Source organism: Bubalus kerabau, chromosome 22 (genome assembly GCF_029407905.1).
Source record: "Bubalus kerabau isolate K-KA32 ecotype Philippines breed swamp buffalo chromosome 22, PCC_UOA_SB_1v2, whole genome shotgun sequence".
Lineage (NCBI taxonomy): Eukaryota > Metazoa > Chordata > Mammalia > Artiodactyla > Bovidae > Bubalus > Bubalus kerabau.
This window is the reverse complement of record NC_073645.1, coordinates 22,125,919-22,152,427: the sequence shown is the minus strand read 5'-3', so window position 1 is coordinate 22,152,427 and position 26,509 is coordinate 22,125,919. Positions and strand designations below refer to the sequence as shown.

Sequence of the window (26,509 nt, the reverse complement as noted above, 5' to 3'; positions counted from 1 at the left end):
CCCTTTACTTCTGTTTTCATCTTCAGCAAAGTGATCGGCTAATACAGAGAAGTAATATGAGTAAGAAAGGACTTGATAGGATTCTTTTATGTTTCATAGAAAGCTACTGCCTTCTTCCTGTGTTTGAAATGAGTTCTGGTGTGACCAGAAAGTGTGGCCTCTTGAGGCTCTCAGCCCCTCTGCTTCTCACTTGCACACACTCGTCTTGCACTCCCACAGGTTATGGATTCACCAGAATTCTGTCCTTGTGGAGCTCATCACAAACACTCTATGTTAATTGGAGAGCAGAGAACTATAAACACACATATTGGTGCATCAGCTCTGCTCACATGCATGCTTCCGTGTCTCATTAGATTTCATTTACAAAACACAAAATGAAAGACAAAGTTATCAAGAATTTCAAGACAGCAACAGGAGAGCATTAAGCCAAATGCAGGGCTCTTTCGAGCACAGGGCCCTTCTGAGTATGAGGACGAACTCTTATAGGATTGGGGAGTTGGGAAAATAGGTGGAACAGAACCTTGACTTCGCCAAAGGAAATCTCATTATGAAAATCCCCTAACCTATTGGACTTTCTGCTCCAGTTTCTATCAAGAACATCTGAAAATTTTGTTTATATCTTCAGCTAAGGAAGTAGAGAAGATAGGCGGGAACTCTGCCAATTTTTTCATTCCAATTTACAAGGAAACTTCACGGAGGTCCAAGTGAGAGACCAGGTAGTGAACCTATATAACACAGACTTTACTTCTTAATTATAAGGGAAATTTTAAATGCATTTTCAGTGTCCCACTTATACTTTTAAAACAACTGCTGTCACTTAAAACTAAGAAATGGTGATCAGAGAAAAATTAGAATAAAATTTTCCATCCAGCTTCTTTTGTAGGGAGAATTTGACTTGTGCAATTCAAGACTTATGTCAGTGCTTTTGCAAATGTCAGAATTATCAAATTATGTAATGAGGTTTATAATAATGTCTTCATCAGGGTTCAATAAGCTGTTCTCCAGCTGGCAGTTTCCTGGAACTGGACTTTCTTTTGAACTTTGAAAATTTTGCACATTTCAAAGAGTCCATATTTTATTTCATACTGGGTTTCTGTGCCAAGGTTGCTGTTCTTTCCAGCTTCCCCATCAACTAATATTTCTTTGCACAAAGTCTGTAAAGCCCTGTAAATGAAGCTCTTACGGTTTGTAATGATTGATTTCCAATATGTGGGGAAATATTAAAGGTAATTACTGAGTTCGTACTTTGGCTTCCCATTTGTACTTATTAAGAATAATAATATATATTGGCAAAGTACTTGTTCCAAAGTGTTCCTGTCACTAACCTTCAATCCCTCCCTGAATAGTAAGGATGAGGTAATGGCTGGAAATAAAAACCTCTTCCAATGGTTCTGTGCTATGTCCAACCAGGAGGACAGGTTATTGTCTCTGGTCAGAGGGCAGCATCATTAAAGAAAAAAATCAAGCCCCAATCCAGAAAAAAATTGCCAAAGGACTACTTTGGTTAATCTCATTTCTAGTGTATTTTCTGCTGGGGATGATCCAGGTTGGCAACATGGCTTTGCCAGTTAGCTACCAGTCCTTCTCTTCACTTGATGTTGGCAAAAGTGGTCACCATGCCTAGACTCAAGGCACAGGATAGACGCAGTCTCTGTTGCCTCTGCCTCCTCCTCTCAAGATTCCCTAATGGAGGTGGCTTTTTCCCACAAGACCTACTTACTCCCATCCCGGAACTACCTCGAAACCCCACACATTTCTTTGGTTTTCATAAAAAGGAACAAAGTACCTACCAGCATCTATTATAGGAAATGAAGGGGAACAAAGGTTCTCTGTCCATTCCCAGCTTGATTCTTCATCTTTTCCATATTTCTACACACATGCCCTGGCTTTGGAGTAGTAAATATACTTTGGTGACTGAAAAGTTAATTATTATTTTAAAATCACAGAATGTCTGATAACAATGAAAATATCCTAAAAGCCATTAGATACTCAGTGTCTCCTTAAATGACAGATCTTACCTTGCACCTTGAAGTCTGATATACTGCGAGGCCTGGATCCACTCGAGATGGGCCTTGTAGAGCCGAGTCTGGAATCGAGACAACCTTAATGAACCCCATTCAAGCACAGACAGCATATCCTACACCTAAAACAGTAAAATGTGAAGTTATTTGGGACAATTTCCTGACAACTGGTTTTTAAATCTCTCTTCAGATGATCCTAGGGTCTATCAGTTGTGGCCTTCCCCAGCAATTTAACTCCTGCCCAGGAGCAAGGGGAGAGGTGGGGAGACTAATCTAGTTATCTGCAGCCAGCATTTCTTTTCCCCAGGAAAGATCTTGACCTTAGAAGTGACTGAAGCATTGAAAGCCCCTTTCCAGTGTTCAGAAAAAGTAAAGGGAGCTAACCCCTTCTGCTAACCCCAGCTGAGAGTGAGGTGTATTTGTCCTGTGGAGGACGGATTGATAGACAGAGCTGCAAGTTGGTCATGCTTTCCCACCAGTTACACATTGTAGCCATTTTAGCTTCAGCCATGCATGCCAAATTGAATTAAATGCTTTTTAAAGTCTCCAAAGCAGGAAAACATCTTTCTCCAACTGGGTTTTTTTGTTGTTGTTGTTGTTAATGAGTGTCTGCACAATAAAGATGTGGTCTGTAGCTTGTTTTCCAAGGAGAAATCCAATTTGGCTCTGGGGGATGTTGCTGCTACTCAGATACAGTTTAATTCTTTAATTGAAACAGCTGCAAAATAGCTTGTGGACAAGGGAATGTTCCAAGGGCTTTCCTAGAGCTGTCTGGGTGGAGACCACCTTCACTTTGGGGTTCTGAATCCCCTGAGCTCATCAGATTTGTCAAGAAAATATCTCCTCTGGGATTGGTCGACCCTGACTTTGGCCTATTGGAGCTGTGGTAAGTCTGTGGCTGACTTCAACCGGCTTAACTCGACTCTTTATTATTCAGAAAGGTGCTAGCATTCTGCTTCCCTGAACAAAGGAGTGAACCAGCTCCTCTCTAGACGCTTCCAGGAATCTCTGTCTTCTGTAGCCTGTCCAGAAGGCAGCCTGTTATTATGAAGCCTCTTCTCTAAGCACCTCACATGCACTTCCCTGATTTGTTCAAATACTTTGGGGACAAAAAAGGTTTGGTATAAAAGAGGAGATCTTCTCAAGGTCACACGCTTGTACCCTCTGTCTACCAACACCCAAAGGATAATCAGTTAGAGAGAGATGGGACCTCAGAGTTTACTCAGAATCTTCTTAAAGACATTGCTGGCTTTCACCAAGTTAAATTCTTGAGCTCTTCAAGGTGTGAAACTGTGTCCTAGTTATTTCTGTTTGTACAGTGTATCACAGGTGCCCAGCAAATGTAGAATGATGATGATATCTAGGCCAAAAAAATCTACTACCTATTTCTTCATTTCTGTTGTTGTTCAGTCGCTCAGTTGGGTCCAACTCTTTGTGACCCCATGGACTGCAGCAACCTCACGGACTGCAGCACATCAGGCTTCCCTGTCCTTCACTATTTCCTGGAGTTTGTTCAAACTAATGTTCAATGAGTAGATGATCCAATCATCTCATCCTCTGTCTCCCCCTTCTCCATTTCTAGTGACTGATGATAATGATGATGATATATAGACCAAAACCATCTACTACCTATTTATTCATTTCTAGTAAAAACTTGTCCCTGACCTGATTCTCCAAGAGTTTGATCACACAAGTAACTGGCCCCCAACTTTTTCTTAAAAGTGGCACTATTCACTTTTAACCTTTATCTTTTATGGCCCACTTTTTCTTTCTATCTTGTTCCTGTGTTTTTCTCCCATATATACTTAATCCTCTGTTTTCTTTTGATTGGCTAGTTACTTGAATTATATTTTGTCTACCCTGGACCTTACTTTTCCCATCACTCATCCTTTCTAAAATATATTCAAATACAATACATATTGTTATTTAGTTGCTAAGTCATGTCCAACTCTTTTGCAACACCACGGACTACAGCCTCCCAGGAAATCCATGGGATTTCCCAGGCAAGAATACTGAAGAGTTGTTTCCATTTCTTTATCCAAGGATTTTCCCAGCCCAGGGATTGAACTCACGTCTCTCATACTGCAGGCAGATTCTTTACCACTGAGCCACTAGGGAAGCCTCAGTTCAGTTCAGTTCACTCGCACAGTTGTGTCCGACTCTTTGTGACCACATGAATCGCAGCACGTCAGGCCTCCCTGTCCATCACCAGCTCCCAGAGTTCACCCAAACTCATGTGCATCGAGTCGGTGATGCCATCCAGCCATCTCATCCTCTGTTGTCCCTTTCTCCTCCTGCCCCCAATCCCTCCCAGCATCAGGGTCTTTTCCAATGAGTCAACTTTTTGCATGAGGTGGCCAAAGTACTGGAGTTTCAGCTTTAGCATCATTCCTTCCAAAGAACACCCAGGACTGATCTCCTTTAGGATGGACTGGTTGGATCTCCTTGCAGTCCAAGGGACTCTCAAGAGTCTTCTCCAGCACCACAGTTTAAAAGCATCAATTTTTCGGCGCTCAGCTTTCTTCACAGCCCAACTCTCACATCCATACATGACCACTGGAAAAACTATAGCCTTGACTAGATGGACTTTTGTTGGCAAAGTAGTATTTCTGCTTTTTAATATGCTGTCTAGGTTGGTCATAACTTTCCTTCCAAGGAGTAAGCGTCTTTTAATTTCATGGCTGCAATCACCATCTGCAGTGATTTTGGAGCCCAAAAAAATAAAGTCTGACACTGTTTCCACTGTTTCCCGATCTATTTCCCATGAAGTGATGGGACCGGATGCCATGATCTTCATTTTCTGAATGTTGAGCTTTAAGCCAACTTTTTCACTCTCCTCTTTCACTTTCATCAAGAGGCTTTTGAGTTCATCTTCACTTTCTGCCATAAGGGCGGTGTCATCTGCATATCTGAGGTTATTGATATTTCTCCTGGCAATCTTGATTTCAGCTTGTGCTTCTTCTAGCCCGGCATTTCTCATGATATACTCTGCTATATAAGTTAAATCAGCAGGGTGACAATATACAGCCTTGATGTACTCCTTTTCCTATTTGGAACCAGTCTGTTGTTCCATGTCCAGTTCTAACTGTTGTTTCCTGATCTGCATATAGGTTTCTCAAGAGTCAAGAGTCAGGTTTGGTATTCCCATCTCTTGAAGAATTTTCCACAGTTTATTGTGATCCACATAGTCAAAGGCTTTGGCATAGTCAATAAAGCAGAAATAGATGTTTTTCTGGAACTCTTTTGCTTTTTCAATGATCCAGCGGATGTTGGCAATTTGATCTCTGGTTCCTCTGCCTTTTCTAAAACCAGCTTGAACATCTGGAAGTTCACAGTTCACATATTGCTGAAGCCTGGCTTGGAGAATTTTGAGCATTACTTTACTAGCGTGTGAGATGAGTGCAATTGTGTGGTAGTTTGAGCATTCTTTGGCATTGCCTTTCTTTGGGATTGGAATGAAAACTGACCTTTTCCAGTCCTGTGGCCACTGCTGAGTTTTCCAAATTTGCTGGCATATTGAGTGCAGCACTTTCACAGCATCATCTTCCAGGATTTGGAATAGCTCAACTGGAATTCCATCACCTCCACTAGCTTTGTTCGTAGTGATGCTTTCTAAGGCCCACTTGACTTCACATTCCAGGATGTCTGGCTCTAGGTGAGTGATCATACCATCATGATTATCTTGGTCATGAAGATCTTTTTTGTACAGTTATTCTGTGTATTCTTGCCACCTCTTCTTAATATCTTCTGCTTCTGTTAGGTCCATACAATTTCTGTCCTTTATCAAGCCCATCTTTGCATGAAATGTTCCCTTGGTATCTCTAATTTTCTTGAAGAGATCTCTAGTCTTTCCCATTCTGTAGCACAGCATTTATAGAAGATGATTATTAATAGTAATATCAGCTGGTATTTCTCAGTGTCTGTTACTCACTAGGCCCTGGGCCTTTGCTTGCATTTTTATGTTAACCTTCACAACATCTTCAGAGGTAGGCACAAGTGTTATCCTGTTTTACAGATGACAGCCCTGAGGCTTAGAGGGGAGAGTAACCTGCCCAAGGTAGTAGTCACACCCAGGAAGTACTGAAGTTGGACTAAAATCCAAGTCTGACTTCAGTTAGTTCTGTTCCATTATAGATCACAAAAATAACGTCAAAGAGGTCTCCTGAATGAAACGAAACCTCTGTACCAGCTGCCCTCTCACTTTGTGAGGACATTCTCCTTGTCAAAGCCCTACCCACTCAAGCCCAGTCTTCACTTACCACCTCTCAACTTCTTACCCACTTGAGGTGAAAGCTGTTAGTCACACTCAAGAGGCCTCCTTGATTTTCCCAGCATGACGTTGCCACCTGCCCTATCTGTTTCAAGAAGCTGAAAGAATATTCTGGGGCACTAGCCACTGGGATGAGAGCTTCCCCTTACTCCTGCTTCCTGAGTGAAAAGCACCAAAAGAAAGAAAACATTAATCAATAGGAACTGCTTCTGCCTTCCAGAACTGGGCCAAACATTTTCCCAAACCTTGTCTCATTTAAAGTTCGTCATGATCAAGCAAGAAAGGTCCTCATGGTTGAGGAACTTGTGGCTTAAAGCAGCTGAGTTACTTGCAATGATCACAGATAAATGAAATTTATATAACTGGAATTTCCATCCCAATGTGCTTAACTCCAAAGCTCCTGCTTCTCTGCCTCTGCTAGGATCATACACAAGTGTCTGGAAATCCAAAGAGGTCCAGGGAACTAACTCCACTGCAAAAGCAAAGAGCATAGTACAAGTTTTCCATGCTTGAAAATAGTTAACTGAGGTGATTAGGAGGAATAGTCCTAAATCATTCTTAAGAACTTAGACATTCATCAAACATAAAATGTTAGGTTTAACGGGATACTATTTACTTCCACTGCACACTGCTGGTAAAGAATCCGCCTGTGATGTGGGAGACCTGGGTTTGATGTCTGGGTTGGGAAGATCTCCTGGAGAAGGGAAAGGCTATGCACTCCATAAACAAACAAGTATGAGTGCGTCCACGTATATTTATGAGATACTCTATGAAGTGTGGGATGCACCAGTATTTTCTACTTTCCGCTTTCTAGCTCAGAGGTTTGCCAAATAAGGACCCCCAGGGGAGACTCGGCAGTATCTGAAGACACTTTTGGTTGTCACAACTAGAGGAAGGGTATGCTACCGGCATCTAGAAGTTGTAGGCTGGGGATGCTGCTAAACATCCTGCAGTGTGCAGGACAACCTGCCACAACAGAGAATCATCAGACCCAAGCTACCAAGAGTGTTGAGGCTGAAAGACCGAGCTCTATGTTTTAAGATCAAGGAAATGATACCTTTCTCCCAGGGTCCTGGCATTCTAGAGAAGGGATTATTCCTAGCATATTCCCGTGCACCCTGCCTGGAACCAGGAATCTGTTTAGGGGAAACTCACTATTTTTTCATTTACTCTCACACTGCTGCCGTACTCATAGCAATTCTAGCACAGCATGTGGATTTTTTTTTTTTTGTACCAACCAATTATCTGACACCAGCTGGGTGCCCTACAATTCAGTGCAGTTCTGGCACCATCTCTCTGGCGTTAGTGTCACGTCCCACAACTTAAGGACACTGTCTTACAAGACTGCCCCAAATTCAGATGCCAATTGCAAGTCCCAGGTTGTCCCTGGTACTTTTGACCAACACCATCTCTCAATCAGCATTCCTTTGACTTTCTTCCTCAGATTTGATAACTTGCTAGATCAGCTCACAGAACTCAGGGAAACACTTAATCAGAGTATTATATGATGAAGGATATAGATGAATAGCCAGTTGAAGACATACATAGGGTGAGGTCCAGATGAGTCTTGTACATAGGAGCCTCCAACACATGGATGTGTTCACCAAACCAGAAGCTCGCCAACCCTCATATTTTAGGGATTTTATAAGGGCTACATCATGTAGATATTATCCATTATTAACTCCATTTATAGTTCCTCTCCCCTCTCCAGAGAATGGGGGAGTAGAGCTGAAAGTTACAAACTTCTAAATATACTTGGTCTTTCCAGTGACCAGCCCCATCCAGGAGCCCAGTAAGAGTAACCTCATTAGAACAAAAGATGTTCCTGCTGTTGCTGCTGCTAAGTCGCGTCAGTCGTGTCCGACTCTGTGCGACCCCACAGACGACAGCCCAACAGGCTTCTCTGTCCCTGGGATTCTCCAGGCAAGAACACTGGAGTGGGTTGCCATTTCCTTCTCCAATGCATGAAAGTGAAAAGTGAAAGTGAAGTCACTCAGTCGTGTCCAACTCTTAGCAACCCCATGGACTATAGCCTACCAGGCTCCTCCGTCCATGGGATTCTCCAGGCAAGAGTACTGGAGTTCCTATCACCTAGGAAATTTAAGGTATTTATGAGCTGTGTGTCAGAAGACAGGTTCAAAGAACCAGGAACTGAGGGTAGATAATAATAATGTATAACTTATTACTTCAGAGAATCCCTCAGAGAATCAAGAAGAACCCAATGAATTTTGGAAATTTGACAATCCCTGTGAAAAGCAGATTTATTATTATCACTGACTTTTCTGTTTGCTGAACCCCAACTTAAATTGAGATTCTGGCAGCCTGCACTCTTTATCTTCCCTGCAGTGCTCAGTTGATTATCACTTTTGTCCCAGGTCAGTTCTTCATATTTTGAAGAACTATGAATTCTTCATATTCTTCATAGCCCAGGCCTATTCTGGGCTCTGCTCGTGTCTTCAGAGTGCAGCCAACAGGGTTACAGGGCATCTTAGGGGGTAGATCAGCAAGGAGGAGGGTGTTTACCTCTTGCTTTTCCCTGTATCTAATTCAGCCAGTGAACTATGGCCTGCCTCTATTTTACTAATTCATAGCATTTGGAAGGGGGAGTGAGGATGGGACTGATTTTTATCTCCTGGCAGCACTTGCTCTGAATTTTTAAGGGAGCTTCAGACTGAATTCCGGAGAAGGCAATGGCACCCAACTCCAGTACTCTTGCCTGGAAAACCCCATGGACGGAGGAGCCTGGTAGGCTGCAGTCCATAGGGTCTCGAAGAGTTAGACACAACTGAGTGACTTCACTTTCACTTTTCACTTTCATGCATTGGAGAAGGAAATGGCAACCCACTCCAGTGTTCTTGCCTGGAGAATCCCAGGGATGGGGGAGCCTGGTGGGCTGCCATCTATGGGGTCACACAGAGTCGGACACGACTGAAGCGACTTAGCAGCAGCAGCGGACTGAATTCACTAATCAGTGAGACAAGATGTTTGGCTGCATACTGACATCTTACCCATTTGATCAGGCCAGTATATTTAATTCTAGCAACACTTTTTAATCATAAATTCAGAGAACTGCAGTGGTGAAATTTATCTATGTAATTTTAGTATTTTCATCCATTAATTAAAAAATATTTATTCAACACTGAGGTTAGAGCTACAATTCTGCCACCTCAGTACCTTGCTTTATGTCTATGTCTAAGCCTCAATATCCTCACCTGTAAAAAGAAAAATAACAGTGCTTCCTCAGGATTTACTGGTGAAGTCAATGAGATAATACATGTGAAGCACATATTAATCACTCAAGAAATGTTTGTTGACATTGTTAAAACAAATATGGACCCTGGTGTCACTGAGGGTCTAGTGGAGAATACACTAGTAAATGGGCAATTAACAAGCACTATGAAAATCGCTATGAGGGGGAAATGTCTGGCTTCCCAGGATCACATACAAGAGAAGCCCAAACCTAGACATAGGCTTCAGAGAGGCCGCTAGAGGAAATTCCACTTAGGCAGAAACCCCCAAAATAAGAAGGAGTTAGCTAGGTAGGGCATGGGGGAAAGAAGTACTCTAGACTAAGGGAATGGCATTTCTGAAGACCCAGAAGTGTGGGAGGATAGGCCTTTCAAGGAACTGGAAGAAGGAAAGGAGAACTGCTCAGAGACAACTGTTTTCATTCGAGTGTATATCCTTCAAGTTTAATTGCAGAGACACTTTATTACCCCTCAAAAATAGAATCACTCTATTTTAGAGTCTGTCCTTTTTCTGCATGCTATACTGAACATCTTTTGATGTTGTTAAATATTCTTCTAAAATAGAATTTCTAGTGACTAGTCTAATTTCTAGTCACTAAGGGTCTTATGGCCATGCATTGTAGACAAGCCAGGCTACAAGCCCAAACCCTGATCACATCTCCATCAGCAGCTGCCCCTTGCCACCTTTCCAGCAGAGTGGTGCACACTCCAAAGCTCCAGTCTGCTCCCAGGAAGCCAGAGCCCAGGTTGAAGTCCAGGCTGGTTCTGGCAACAAAGCTTCTTCCCTGGCTGTACCCCTCCACCCCATACTGGGGCCACATCTTCTATGATACGACATGGTCTCTTAGATTTCTCATTGCCATTAGCTCTAATGAAATTCACCACCTAACTTACCGGCTTAAGGACTATTTTTCTTGCTAAGATTATAAACTTCATGTTAGCAGGAACTGAATTTGTCTTATCCACCACTATATTCCTACTGCCTAGTGTGGAGCCTTAAACATAGTACCCAGTCCATAAATGAATTCTAGCACCTCCTGTAAGTCAGGCATTCTACCAGGCATGGGCTTTAGGAATGGGTAAGTAGTCTTAGACCTAAAGGAACACGTGGTTCAGTGATTAATCCAGTAACTTCTGCAGCCTTCCGTCAGTTTCTTTCTCTTTTCCCATTTATTTTGGTTCAACTTACTCTATATACTGCATTTTCTAGCTCTCAGACCACAATTGACTTTTTGACAAATACTGAAGAAAAAGAAAAGATTTAAAACCTCTGTCGTTCTAGTGTCATCTGTTATTTGTTTTCCCTCTCAAACTAATAAATGGACACTATTTTTCTTCAACCTCTCCTCATGCCTGATACACTTAAAGAATGTCTGTCCAGTCTCTCTTTGTCTCTTGAAAATTGCAATGCAGTCCTTGCTTTGGATTTTTTTTCTTGTTGACGTGAAAATCTAATATATTTGCTTTCCTTCTTTATGATTCTTATTGTTTGAAAAGTTCTGTTTATATTCCATCTTTCATGCAATGTCTTTTTGTTGTTTTTGTTATTATATATATATGTGTGTGTGTGTGTGTGTGTGTGTGTGTGTGTGCATTCTTTATTTTTTTCCTACCTGCCCTATGCATAAAGATTTTTTCTTCACTTTTCATGTCATTTCCTTTAGAGATATTCAGGAATTATTCCATTTGTTTAATTTTATTTGTGATTATATAAATGACACATATTTGTAGCAAAATAAAATAAAGAAGAGAAGGGGAGGAAGGAAGGAAATATAATTTGATTCTGCTGGTTTACATGAGGGAGAAATAAGGACAGTGAGAGAGGGAAAGTGAAGTTTTTTTTAAAAAAGGTTGGATAGATAGGGACCTGAGAGTAGAATAAGGGTGATAAAGGAGTCTGCAAACAGTGCAGAGAGCTAAGAAAAGGTGCAAATTTGATGTTCACTTTGGCTTTTAACCTACTATCAACTGACTTACCAGCCCAAATCCTAGATTCCCCCGGGAATCTAGACTGATTAAAGACTTAACTATGAAAGAAAAAACTCTAAAAGTTTTAAAAGAAAGCGTAAAATATCTTTATGAACTAGACACGAATAAGGATTTCTTAAACAACATACAAAAAGAAATGGATATTTTATGCCCACTGGATTGGCAAAAATTAAAGGCCTGAAAATAACAGGTGTTAGCAAGGCTGTGGATCACAGGGAACTCACACAGACACTGCTGGAGGACGTGTAAGTTGGAATAATTGGAATCACTTTGGAAAATAACTTGGCATTATCCTGTAAGCCTGAATATTTGTATACCTGCATGTAACCCAGCAATTCCTCTCTTCGGTTTGTACTGTAGAACAGTGCTTCTCTAACCTTATCAAGCATCTGAATCACCTAGAAAGCTACACAATTTGGGGGCCTCACCCCTGGACATTCTGATTCGGTACATCCATGATAAAGTCCATGGATTTCATTTCTAAGAAGCACCCAGGTGATGAGGCTGCTGCTGCTTTACAATCACAGTTGGAGTAAGTAAAGCTTCTCCAGATTTCTTTACCTGGGTCTTTGGAAACAGGAACAAGAATGTTCAAATATAAAAGGCAGAACACAACTCAAATATCTATTGGAAGAATGGATAAATAAACTGTAGTATTTGTACACAGTGGAGTATCATACAATATTGAAAAGAAATACCAAGTGGGCTTCCCAGGTGACGCTAGTGGTGAAGAACCTGCCTACCAATGCAGGGACATAAGAAACACAAGACTGATCCCTGCGTGGGCAAGATCCCCTGGAGGAGGGCATGGCAACTCACTCCAGTATTCTTGCCTGGAGAATCCCATGGACAGAGGAGTCTGTTGGGATATTGTCCATAGGGTCACAAAGAGTTGGACCACTGAAGCTACGTAGCATGCACAAACTCTTAGTATGGGTACTACCTGAATGAATCAGGGCCTAATGTTACATCACAAAAGTAAGTCACAGAAAATCACATATCATGTGATACCATTTTTATAAAACTAACAAATTAAATAATATATTGCTTAGGTACAAATAGAGAGATTAAACTATGAAGCAAGACAGCAAAAAACAAAAATGAGAAAAGGAAGACTCACATAACTAGATGCAAGAGTGTGGGTATTCTGGTAGCTTTTAAGAAGGGTGATGGGTTCTCATGTGCTTCAGCATTGTCATTAAGTTACATATATGCTCTTGTATATGGAAAGCAGATACATAAGAATTTGAAGCTATATTTAAAGAAAATTCTCACAGATTGAAGAAAGGTCTTATCTTTCCGATTAAAAGTAGTCCCCAAATACAGGCAAATTAATGCAGAAACTCACATTGGCACATTCCTGGTAAAAGTTCCAATGTCAAGAATAAAACATGACTCCTATAAGCATCCTGATGGGACACAAGAGATAGAAAACAAGGAGACTAACCAAACACAGAATAAAATTTGTGCTCACTTCAAACCTCTGCAACAACCACCACTACAAACAAAAGACTTTCAGAACTTACTTAAGGAACGTTTGAAAGAAAAGGAAAAATTAAAATGCAGTAAACTTGAATCTGCAGATTAAAATGCTAATTATTATGAAAATGATATGAAACTGATATTTTTTAAATGGAGAGTTCAGTGGAAGAAAAAATAGAAAAATCCATGTAATATGGATTTATTATATAGTATATATAATAGTTCTCATCAATATATGTATCATGATATACATATCATAAAATATATTATATCTGCATGTATTTATATATATATATATATTTGTGTGTGTGTGCTCAGTCGCTCAGTCATGTCTGACTCTTTACAACCCCATGAACTATAGCCAGTCAGGCTCCTCTGCCCATGGGATTTTCCAGGCAAGAATACTGAAGTCAGTTGCCATTTCTTCCCCCAAGGGATCCTCCCAACCCAGGGATCACACCACATCTCCTGCATCTCCTGCATTGGCAGGTGGATTCTTTACCCCTGAGACCTGGGAAGTCCTTATATATATTTATATATGTATTCTATATAACAGGAGATTTTATACATGTGTTATATAATACACATATTATTATATATGCATCATTTATATTATATATCATAATGTATTGTATATTATTAGTATGTGTATCATATATCAGTATATATATCTGTATATACTATATATATACTATGATATGCAATATTATAACAGTGTAATAATCATTATACTATATAGTATATTGTATAATACTATATAGCATAATGTATCATAATATACATTAAAATATAGTATATATGGCATATTATAACAAATATGGTAATGTATATTATATAATACACATACATATTTCATGCATATAAAATTTAGTTTGTGGTAAAGGTGAGTTTAGGGATATATTATTTACTATATGCTGCTGCTGCTGCTGCTGCTGCTAAGTCACTTCAGTCGTGTCGAACTCTGTGCAACCCCAGAGACGGCAGCCCACCAGGCTCCCCCGTCCCTGGGATTCTCCAGGCAAGAACACTGGAGTGGGTTGCCATTTCCTTCTCCAATGCATGAAAGGGAAAAGTGAAAGTGAAGTCGCTCAGTCGTGTCCGACTCTTCGCGACCCCATGGTCTGCAGCCCACCAGGCTCCTCCGTCCATGGGATTTTCCAGGCAAGAGCACTGGAGTGGGGTGCCGTTGCCTTCTCCACTATATGATGCTACAACTAGTAAATTATTTAGTCAATAATACTCAGTCGTGCCCAACTCTTTGCAACCCCGTGGACTATAGCCCACCAGGTTCCTCTTTCCATGGGATTCTCCAGGCAAGAATACTGGAGTGGGTTGCCATTTCCTTCTCCAGGGGATCTTCCCAACCCAGGAATCAAACCCAGGTCTCCTGCATCGCAGGCAGACGCTTTAACCTCTGAGCCACCAGGGAAGCCCAATAGAGTCATTACCATGCACCAAAGTATTTTTTCAGTGAGTGAAAAGGTTGAATTTTTAAATGGTAATATAAAAAGAACTAGAAAAAGTGTCAGTGAAGATTGACCTGATCCTTGTGCGAGGAAGGACTTTCTAAGAATAAAAGAAAAGGAAAAAAATCAAAAGGAAAAGATTGATATGTTTTTCTATAATTTGTTTTAATTCTCCATGTCATAAACATCATAAAAAGTGATAAAAAGCAAACTACAAACTTGTACAGAATATTTGTTTTATAAATATTCCAAAGGATTCTTCCACTAATATTTAAAGTTGTGTTACAAATCAATGAGAAAAACATAGACATCCCATTGGAAATATTGTGACTATGATAATAACTTCACAAAGGTTGCTTCAAACCAAATTATAATCAAGTAAGAGCAAATTGAACCAATGAGTTTTTCTTTTCATCTGCATGATTGACAACGATGACATATTTGCCATTTTAAATATAAGGAAACCATATCTAAGTGCCATCCTAAGGGCACTTAAAGTTAAATAAGGTAAATATTTGGTCAGGGATTAGTGCTCAGGGAAAATCTGGAGCTATTCTGGTGACAAAGGAGCTTTGAGACTTTATTCAGATTTACACAGTTCACCAGAACTTTTTAAGCACCTGAAGTTATAAATGACTACAAAAGTTGGAGGGGGGGAGGAGCCAAGATGGTGGAGGAGTAGGACGAGGAGAACACTTTCTCCCCCACAAATTCATCAAAAGAGCATTTAAACATTGAGTAAATTCCACAAAACAATTTCTGAATGCCGGCAGAGGACATCAGACACCCAGAAAAGCAACCCAACTCTTCGAAAGGAGGTAGGAAAAAATATAAAAGACAAAAAAAGAGACAAAAGAGGGAGGGACGGAGTTCTGTCCCGGGAAGGGAGTCTTAAAAAGAGAGAAGTTTCCAAACACCAGGAAACCTTCTCACTGCCGAATCTGTGCCGAGCTTTGGAAGCACAAAGGGCAACATAACAGGGAGAAAAAATAAATAAACAATTAAAACTCGCAGATTGCGAGCCCTACGGTAACTCCCCCAGAGGAGAAGCAGCACAGACGCCTGCACACGGCATTAGCAAGCGGGGGCTGGGCAGGGAGGCGTGGCGCGGGCTGCATCACTTAGAGTAAGAATCTGGCCTAAATACCCTGAGCGCTATCTGAGCGAAATAATTTGGGCTAGTAAACCAGACTGTGGGATATCCACCACGCGAAAAGCCAGCCCTAACCTAAGACACCACCAGGCCTGCGCACGGAACAAAGGACTGAACAGAGATAGCTGGCTGCAGACCTTCCCCCTCCGGTGACAGGCAGCCAGAGCCGGAAGGGGGCAATCGCAGCCCCAGAGAGACATTATCTATAAAACTGTAAGCAGGCTTCTTTGCTAACTAAAACTTCTTGAGGGTCTGGACGGTCAGCATCTGCCTGAGAAGGTGCGCCGGTTTTACACCCAGATAACCGAGTGCCGGGGAGGCGATTAGTCGCAGCATTGGCGCCCGCCAAACACATCACCTGAGCTGCTCGGATCTGGGAAGAGCACAAAACGCGGGCCCAACTGATACTGCGCCTCTGAGGACTACCCGAGCGCCTGAACCTGAGCAGCTTGGACCTGGGAGGTGCACGCTTCCTTGGGCCGGCCTCTGATTGTTCCCGGCAGAACAACCTAGAGCCCAAGCAGTGTGGGCAGGGAGGCTACACGCGCCATGAGTAGGGGCAGACCCAGTGTGCTGAGGCACTGCGAGCGCACGCCAGTGTTATTTGTTTGCAGCATCCCTCCCTCCCTCCCCACAGCGCGACTGAACAAGTGAGCCTAATAAAAGAAAAAAAAAAAAGTGTCCTCCACCGTCCCCTTTGTGCCAGGGCGGAAACCAGACACTGAAGAGACCAGCAAACAGAAGAAGCTATAACAGAGGGAAACGCCTTGAAAGCTACAGGCAATAGATTAAAACGCTACAGGCAATAGATTAAAACCCTGTGGTTACTACAGACTACATAGGAAGTGGCCTATAGATCTTGAGAAATATACGTCAGACCAAGGAACTAGCCAAAAATGAACTGAGCACACAATACTCACAACAAAACCAGAGAAAGTCCTAGATATATTTTTACTATTTTTACGATCATTCTTTCTTCCTTTTTTTTTTAAATTAAAAAAAAATTTTTTAAGTCTTCTATTGTTCCTTTAATTTTCACTTTTATAACCTATTACTTTGCAAAAAACAAAAAAAGTCCCTATTTTTTTCTTCTTCAGCAAACTTCTCATATATATATTTTAGAATTTTTTGACCTTTTTTTTTTTTTTCTTTTCTTTAACATTGTAGTTTTGAAATTCCAAACTCTACTCTAGATTTTTAATTTTAGCTTTTTGGTATATGTTATCAATTTTGTACCTATAGTTTTTTTTATAATTTCTGTGACTTTTTTTTTTCTCTGCTTCTTTCTCCTCTTCTTTTATATAACATCGTATATCTGAAATTCCAAACTCTACTCTATATTTTTAATTTATGCTTTTTGGTATTTGATATCAATTTTGTACCTGTATTTTCTTTATAATTTTTGTGACATTGTTTGTTTTTGTTTGTTTGTTTGTTTGTTTTCTCTCTTTATTTTTCTTCTTCTTTTTTTTTTTTAACATTGTATTTTTGAAATTCCAAACTCTACTCTAGATTTTTAATTTTTGCTTTTTGGTATTAGATATCAATTTTGTACCTGTATTTTCTTTATAATTTTCGCGACCTTGTTTGTTTTTCTTTGTTCGTTTTTTTCTCTCTTTCTTTTCCTTCTTCTTTTCTTTAACATCGTACTTTTGAAATTCCAAACTCTACTCTAGATTTTTAATTTTTTCTTTTATGTATTTGTTACCAATTTTGTACCTTTAAGAACCCAATCTTCAGGACCCATTTTTCACTAGGGAGCGAGATTACTGGCTTGGCTGCTCTCTCTCCCTTTGGACTCTCCTTTTTCTTCACCACGTCGCCTGTGTCTCCTCCCTAACCCCTCTCTACTCTACCCAACTCTGTGAATTTCTGTGTGTTCTGGACGGTGAAGAACACTTAGGGAACTGATTACTGGCTGGATCTGTCTCCCTCCTTTTCATTCCCCCCTTTTATCCTTCTGGCCACCTCTGTCTCCTTCCTCCTTCTCTTCTCTGTATAACTCCGTGAACATCTCTGAGTGGTCCAGTTGTGGAGTGCGCATAAGGAAGTGACTACTGGCTAACCCACTCTCTCCACTATTGATTCCACCTCATCTCATTTGGGTCACCTCTAACTCCCTCCTCCCTCTTCTCTTCTCCATGTAACGCTGTGAACCTCTCTGAGTGACCCTCACAGTAGAGAAACTTTTCATCTTTAACGTAGATGTCTTATCAATGGTGCTGTATAGAAGGAGAAGTTTTGAAACTACTGTAAAAATAAGACCGATAACTGGAAGCAGGAGGCTTAAGTCCAAACCCTGACTCCAGGGAACTCCTGACTCCAAGGAACATTAATTGACAGGAGATCATCAAATGCCTCCATACCGACACTGAAACCAAGCACCACACAAGGGCCAACAAGTTCCAGGGCAAGACATACCAAGCAAATTCTCCAGCAACAAAGGAACATAGCCCTGAGCTTCAAGATACAGGCTGCCCAAAGTCACCCCCAAACCATAGACATCTCATAACTCATTACTGGACATTTCATTACACTCCAGAGAGAAGAAATACAGCTCCACCCACCAGAACACCGACACAAGCTTCCCTAACCAGGAAACCTTGACAAGCCACCTGTACAAACCCACACACAGTGAGGAAACGCCACAATAAAGAGAACTCCACAAACTACCAGAATACAGAAAGGACACCCCAAACTCAGCAATTTAAACAAGATGAAGAGACAGAGGAATACCCAGCAGATAAAGGAACAGGATAAATGCCCCCCAAACCAAACAAAAGAGGAAGAGATAGGGAATCTACCTGATAAAGAATTCCGAATAATGATAGTGAAATTGATCCAAAATCTTGAAATTAAAATGGAATCACAGATAAATAGCCTGGAGGCAAGGATTGAGAAGATGCAAGAAAGGTTTAACAAGGATCTAGAAGAAATAAAAAAGAGTCAATATATAATGAATAATGCAATAAATGAAATTAAAAACACTTTGGAGGCAACACATAGTAGAATAACAGAGGCAGAAGATAGGATTAGTGAATTAGAAGATAGAATGGTAGAAATAAATGAATCAGAAAGGATAAAAGAAAAATGAATTAAAAGAAATGAGGACAATCTCAGAGACCTCCAGGACAATATTAAACGCTACAACATTCGAATCATAGGGGTCCCAGAAGAAGAATACAAAAAGAAAGACCATGAGAAAATACTCGAGGAGATAATAGTTGAAAACTTCCCTAAAATAGGGAAGGAAATAATCACTCAAGTCCAAGAAACCCAGAGAGTCCCAAACAGGATGAACCCAAGGCGAAACACCCCAAGACACATATTAATCAAATTAACAAAGATCAAACACAAAGAACAAATATTAAAAGCAGCAAGGGAAAAACAACAAATAACACACAAGGGAATTCCCATAAGGATAACAGCTGATCTTTCAATAGAAACTCTTCAAGCCAGGAGGGAATGGCAAGACATACTTAAAGTGATGAAAGAAAATAACCTACAGCCCAGATTATTGTACCCAGCAAGGATCTCATTCAAGTATGAAGGAGAAATCAAAAGCTTTTCAAACAAGCAAAAGCTGAGAGAATTCTGCACCACCAAACCAACTCTCCAACAAATACTTAAGGATATTCTCTAGACAGGAAACACAAAAACGGTGTATAAATTCGAACCCAAAACAATAAAGTAAATGGCAACGGGATCATACTTATCAGTAATTACCTTAAACATAAATGGGTTGAATGCCCCAACCAAAAGACAAAGACTGGCTGAATGGATACAAAAAGAAGACCCCTACATATGTTGTGTACAAGAGACCCACCTCAAAACAGGGGACACATACAGACTGAAAGTGAAGGGCTGGAAAAAGATTTTCCATGCAAATAGGGACCAAAAGAAAGCAGGAGTAGCAATACTCATATCAGATAAAATAGACTTTAAAACAAAGGCTGTGAAAAGAGACAAAGAAGGTCACTACATAATGATCAAAGGATCAATCCAAGAAGAAGATATAACAATTATAAATATATATGCACCCAACACGGGAGCACCACAGTATGTAAGACAAATGCTAACAAGTATGAAAGGAGAAATTAACAATAACACAATAATAGTGGGAGACTTTAATACCCCACTCACACCTATGGATAGATCAACTAAACAGAACATTAACAAGGAAACACAAACTTTAAATGATACAATAGACCAGTTAGACCTAGTTGATATCTATAGGACATTTCATCCCAAAACAATGAATTTCACCTTTTTCTCAAGCGCACATGGAACCTTCTCCAGGATAGATCACATCCTGGGCCATAAAGCTAGCCTTAGTAAATTCAAAAAACTAGAAATCATTCCAAGCATCTTTTCTGACCACAATGCAGTAAGATTAGATCTCAATTACAGGAGAAAAACTATTAAAAATTCCAACATATGGAGGCTGAACAACACGCTGCTGAATAACCAACAAATCACAGAAGAAATCAAAAAAGAAATCAAAATTTGCATAGAAACGAATGAAAATGAAACACAACAACCCAAAACCTGTGGGACATGGTAAAAGCAGTCCTAAGGGGAAAGTTCATAGCAATACAGGCATACCTCAAGAAACAAGAAAAAAGTCAAATAAATAACCTAACCCTACACCTAAAGCAACTAGAAAAGGAAGAAATGAAGAACCCCAGGGTTAGTAGAAGGAAAGAAATCTTAAAAATTAGAGCATAAATAAATGCAAAAGAAACAAAAGAGACCATAGCAAAAATCAACAAAACCAAAAGCTGGTTCTTTGAAAGGATAAATAAAATTGACAAACCATTAGCCAGACTCATCAAGAAACAAAGAGAAAAAAATCAAATCAATAAAAATAGAAATGAAAATGGAGAGATCACAACAGACAACACAGAAATACAAAGGATCATAAGAGACTACTATCAACAATTATATGCCAATAAAATGGACAACATGGAAGAAATGGACAAATTCTTAGAAAAGTACAACTTTCCAAAACTTGACCAGGAAGAAATAGAAAATCTTAACAGACCCATCACAAGCACGGAAATTGAAACTGTAATCAAAAATCTTCCAGCAAACAAAAGCCCAGGTCCAGACGGCTTCATAGCTGAATTCTACCAAAAATTTAGAGAAGAGCTAACACCTATCCTGCTCAAACTCTTCCAGAAAATTGCAGAGGAAGGTAAACTTCCTAACTCATTCTATGAGGCCACCATCACCCTAATACCAAAACCTGACAAAGATCCCACAAAAAAAGAAAACTACAGGCCAATATCACTGATGAACATAGATGCAAAAATCCTTAACAAAATTCTAGCAATCAGAATCCAACAACACATTAAAAAGATCATACACCATGACCAAGTGGGCTTTATCCCAGGGATGCAAGGATTCTTCAATATCCGCAGATCAATCAATGTAATACACCACATTAACAAATTGAAAAATAAAAACCATATGATTATCTCAATAGATGCAGAGAAAGCCTTTGACAAAATTCAGCATCCGTTTATGATAAAAACTCTCCAGAAAGCAGGAATAGAAGGAACATACCTCAACATAATAAAAGCTATATATGACAAACCCACAGCAAACATTATCCTCAATGGTGAAAAATTGAAAGCATTTCCTCTAAAGTCAGGAACAAGACAAGGGTGCCCACTTTCACCATTACTATTCAACATAGTTTTGGAAGTTCTGGCCACAGCAATCAGAGCAGAAAAAGAAATAAAAAGAATCCAAATTGGAAAAGAAGAAGTAAAACTCTCACTGTTTGCAGATGACATGATCCTCTACATAGAAAACCCTAAAGACTCCACCAGAAAATTACTAGAACTAATCAATGACTATAGTAAAGTTGCAGGATATAAAATCAACACCCAGAAATCCCTTGCATTCCTATACACTAATAATGAGAAAACAGAAAGAGAAATTAAAGAAACAATTCCATTCACCATTGCAACGGAAAGAATAAAATACTTAGGAATATATCTACCTAAAGAAACTAAAGACCTATATATAGAAAACTATAAAACACTGGTGAAAGAAATCAAAGAGGACACTAATAGATGGAGAAATATACCATGTTCATGGATTGGAAGAATCAATATAGTGAAAATGAGTATACTACCCAAAGCAATTTATAGATTCAATGCAATCCCTATCAAGCTACCAACAGTATTCTTCACAGAGCTAGAACAAATAATTTCACAATTTGTATGGAAATACAAAAAAACCTCGAATAGCCAAAGCGATCTTGAGAAAGAAGAATGGAACTGGAGGAATCAACCTACCTGACTTCAGGCTCTACTACAAAGCCACAGTTATCAAGACAGTATGGTACTGGCACAAAGACAGAAATATAGATCAATGGAACAAAATAGAAAGCCCAGAGATAAATGCACGCACATATGGACACCTTATCTTTGACAAAGGAGGCAAGAATATACAATGGATTAAAGACAATCTCTTTAACAAGTGGTGCTGGGAAATCTGGTCAACCACTTGTAAAAGAATGAAACTAGAACACTTTCTAACACCATACACAAAAATAAACTCAAAATGGATTAAAGATCTAAACGTAAGACTAGAAACTATAAAACTCCTAGAGGAGAACATAGGCAAAACACTCTCTGACATACATCACAGCAGGATCCTCTATGACCCACCTCCCAGAATATTGGAAATAAAAGCAAAAATAAACAAATGGGACCTAATTAACCTTAAAAGCTTCTGCACATCAAAGGAAACTATTAGCAAGGTGAAAAGATAGCCTTCAGAATGGGAGAAGATAATAGCAAATGAAGCAACTGACAAACAACTAATCTCAAAAATATACAAGCAACTCCTACAGCTCAACTCCAGAAAAATAAATGACCCAATCAAAAAATGGGCCAAAGAACTAAATAGACATTTCTCCAAAGAAGACATACAGATGGCTAACAAACACATGAAAAGATGCTCAACATCACTCATTATCAGAGAAATGCAAATCAAAACCACTATGAGGTACCATTTCACACCAGTCAGAATGGCTGTGATCCAAAAGTCTACAAGTAATAAATGCTGGAGAGGGTGTGGAGAAAAGGGAACCCTCTTACACTGTTGGTGGGAATGCAAACTAGTACAGCCACTACGGAGAAGAGTGTGGAGATTCCAAACCGCCTTATGACCCAGCAATCCCACTGCTGGGCATACACACTGAAGAAACCAGAAGGGAAAGAGACACGTGTACCCCAATGTTCATCGCAGCACTGTTTATAATAGCCAGGACACGGAAGCAACCTAGATGTCCATCAGCAGATGAATGGATAAGAAAGCTGTGGTACATATACACAATGGAGTATTATTCAGCCATTAAAAAGAATACATTTGAATCAGTTCTAATGAGGTGGATGAAACTGGAGCCTATTATACAGAGTGAAGTAAGCCAGAAAGAAAAACACCAATACAGTATACTAATGCATATATATGGAATTTAGAAAGATGGTAACAATAACCCTGTGTACAAGACAGCAAAAGAGACACTGATGTATAGAACAGTCTTATGGACTCTGTGGGAGAGGGAGAGGGAGAGGGTGGGAAGATTTGGGAGAATGGCATTGAAACATGTAAAATATCATGTATGAAATGAGTTGCCAGTCCAGGTTCAATGCACGATACTGGATGCCTGGGGCTAGTGCACTGGAACGACCCAGAGGGATGGTATGGGGAGGGAGGAGGGAGGAGGGTTCAGGATGGGGAACACATGTATACCTGTGGCGGATTCATTTTGATATTTGGCAAAACTAATACAATTATGTAAAGTTTAAAAATAAAATAAAATTAAAAAAAAAAAGTTGGAGGGGGGCAGATTATTAAGAGGCTTCTGACTGAAAAGATGAAGGCTCAGAAAACAAAGTTGATGTCTTTAAGATCTTGAATAGCATGCCTGCACTCAGTAGGATGTCCACTGGATTCCAGAATTGGCGGGGAAGGAGGAAGCTCCTAAACAAACTAGGAGGCCCTGTTTATGTGATGAGTTATAAACACTTAAGTCATTACCCCATAGTAGGATTTAAAAGCAAACACAAAACAAATACAAAATATGTTGTGTGTCAAATATAAAAATAAAACATGATAATAGCAACAGTAGAAATTAAGGTGGCAGTAAATAGGCCTTTGTAAGTTCAAATACATGTGTGGATTACAGATTCAGTATTTATTAATCAGTTACAAGTGGACCCTGATGTGGTTAAAAGAACTAAATTTTTTAGTTTAGATTTATTGAGGATGACCAAGAATTAGCACCATGGTTTGCATTCTACTGTTTGCATTTTTGACTCTGGAATTAGGACTCTGGGCTTCCCTGATAGCTCAGTTGGTAAAGAATCCACCTGCAGTGCATGAGACCCCAGTTCAATTCCTGGGTCAGGAAGATCTGCTGGAGAAGGGATAGGCTACCCACTCCAGTATTCTTGGGCTTCCCTCATGGCTCAGCTGGTAAAGAATCCACCTGCAGTGTGGGAGACCTGGGTTCAATCCCTGGATTGGGAAGATCCCCTGGAGAAGGGAAAGGCTAACCACTCCAGTATTCTGGCCTGGAGAACTCCATGGACTGTATAGTCCATGGGATCGCAAAGAGTCAGATATGACTGAGCGACTTTCACATGGCTTCACTTCAGGACTCTGGTCTCGTGTCTGAAGGAGCTTTATCCTCCTCCCACCACAGAAACGTCTTTAGTGACAATATTTGGAAGATGACATTTTGGATTCTCATATTAGTGACAATCCTAAAAGATTGGAAACCTTACATTCTATAATTAAACAGAAGTCATAAACCAGTATGAAAGTAACATTTGTGTGTTAGTTGCTCAGTAGTCTTGTCTGACTCTTTGTGACCCCATAGACTGTAGCCCATCAGGCTCCTCTGTCCATGGGATTCTCTAGGCAGGAATACTGGAGTGGGTTGTCATTCCCTTCTCTAGGGGATCTTCCTAATCCAAGGATCAAACCCGGGTCTCCTGCATGGCAGGCAGATTCTTTACCGTCTGTGCCAAAGGTAAAAGTCATAGGGAAAGAAAGTTGAAAATTCAAGGCCCTAGCTTGTTGTTCTTTTATATGTGAAAAACTGATTCATTTGCTTTGTGTGCCACTCTGGGTTTGCCCCATGGGCATTTCCTCATTTGGTCGGTTCCAAAGGCCTCTTTAGATAGTGCCCATTTCATATGAACTGAAGCCAAGTGCTTCGTTGTGCTGACCTTGCTTACAGGGTTAGAGTCTTCCCGTCCTGATTCCCTGTACTCCTGGTATGAAATGCTTTCTGGCCTTTGTGTTTGTATGTTTACTCAGAACACTTGAGTATATATCGCTCTCTGACTCTCTTTCTCTGTTCCCTTCAGGACTACTGGCTCTCTCTCCTTTACAAGCGCCTGATCGGCCCCAAAGTCCTGGCCGTGCATGTGGCTGGGCTCCAGCGGAAGCCCCGGCCGGGCCGAGTGATCCGGGACAAACTAAGGATTTATGCTCACTGCACTAACCACCACAAGTAAGTGTTCAGAGAGACGGCACAGAGACCACCCCTGAGAATTTTTAGGCCCGTTTGAGAACTTCATACGGCACTGGACCCCTTCAGGACACTGAAAACTGCTTCTGGATTCACTAGACCCACTCTTTGCAAGTTTCAAATGATTTCTGATAAACAGTTTTTTCTCCAAGTAAAACCCCTTTCTCACACTTAGAGGAATTATTCATAAAATGTTCATAAAGATACATGTCATTTTTATTTACTTCTTCATCCAACAAATTTTTATTGAGCATTTTCTCTCAGCCGGTTGATGTAATGCCCAGGAGGCTTATTTGTGTGCCTACGCCTGAACCAAAAGTAGAGATATAAAATCTGTTCCTAAGATATACCAGCAAAGCTAGAGGAAATAAGCCTACTTTTCTAAGATGCGTGTTGGAGAGCTGTACAACTAGAAACCTAACCATGTACCACTGCATCCCAAGCTGGCAGTGCCCAAAGCTAGGCATGTCAGCTTTACAGCCGTTTCAGTATTTTGAAAACCATTTCAGCTATTTTAAAGGTTAGACGGTTAAATAAAATAAATCTGGGCTTCCTTTTTTTAGGGGGCCAAACCTTGAACGATCAGCACAGTAACGGGGATGGTTATCCTCTTTTTCATCTGAAGCTGAGGTTATTGGGGTTGTCTTTTAAGAAGCAGGAAACATAATTAGTACATAAAGTTTAGCAGATAAAATATTTTAAAACATGAGTATCATAAGATAAAAACTTAAAACAGAGCCTAAAGCAAAACCCACCTGACCAAATATGGCTTTCTTACATCGCTTCCAATTTAAGGAGCAGAGTAGGCAGCCCTGGAAATAAGAACCCTTTCTCTTAAGGCAGAGAAACCTTGTGTGGACTGGGAGTGAGGAAGAAGGAAGCAAGTGCCTCCAGCCAGACCTTCATTCCAGCGAGCCTATCAGGGCTGATCACCGGCAGTGGAGAGCACAAAGAGTCCCCGTGGTCAGGTTACAACAGATGCCCCTTCCCCTCCCTGATGACAGAGGAGCCATGCCAATTAATTTATCCTGATAAGATTTTTCAAAGAATCACTCTGAGCACAAGGGGGCCAGGGGCCAGTTGTCTTGTCTATAGATACAAGTGCCTATTGTGGATGAGAGGAGGCTGAATTGGGCAGAGGCCAGAGGCTTTCAACGTCCCTTTTGCTCAACAGGAAGCTCAATCCAATAGCTGACAGAGAGTGACTGCTTTATGGCCTTGGTTGGAGTTATCTGATCAACATACAAGGGAACACTGTGTTCCTTGTCTCCACTCTGGCCTTGAGGTAACCACCCAAAAAGTGGACTCCCAGCTTCAAGAG

General features: G+C 40.4%; 1 protein-coding gene across 1 annotated transcript in view; it reads left to right on the top strand.

Moving 5' to 3' along the window:
- The window catches only part of HPSE2 (heparanase 2 (inactive)), a 311,126-nt gene that overhangs the window by 258,304 nt on the left and 26,313 nt on the right, over positions 1 to 26,509 (top strand). Inside the window, exon 8 of the mRNA XM_055559882.1 lies at positions 25,025 to 25,170. Coding sequence (XP_055415857.1) covers positions 25,025 to 25,170 — 146 coding nt within the window. The remainder of the gene's footprint in view (positions 1 to 25,024; positions 25,171 to 26,509) is intronic.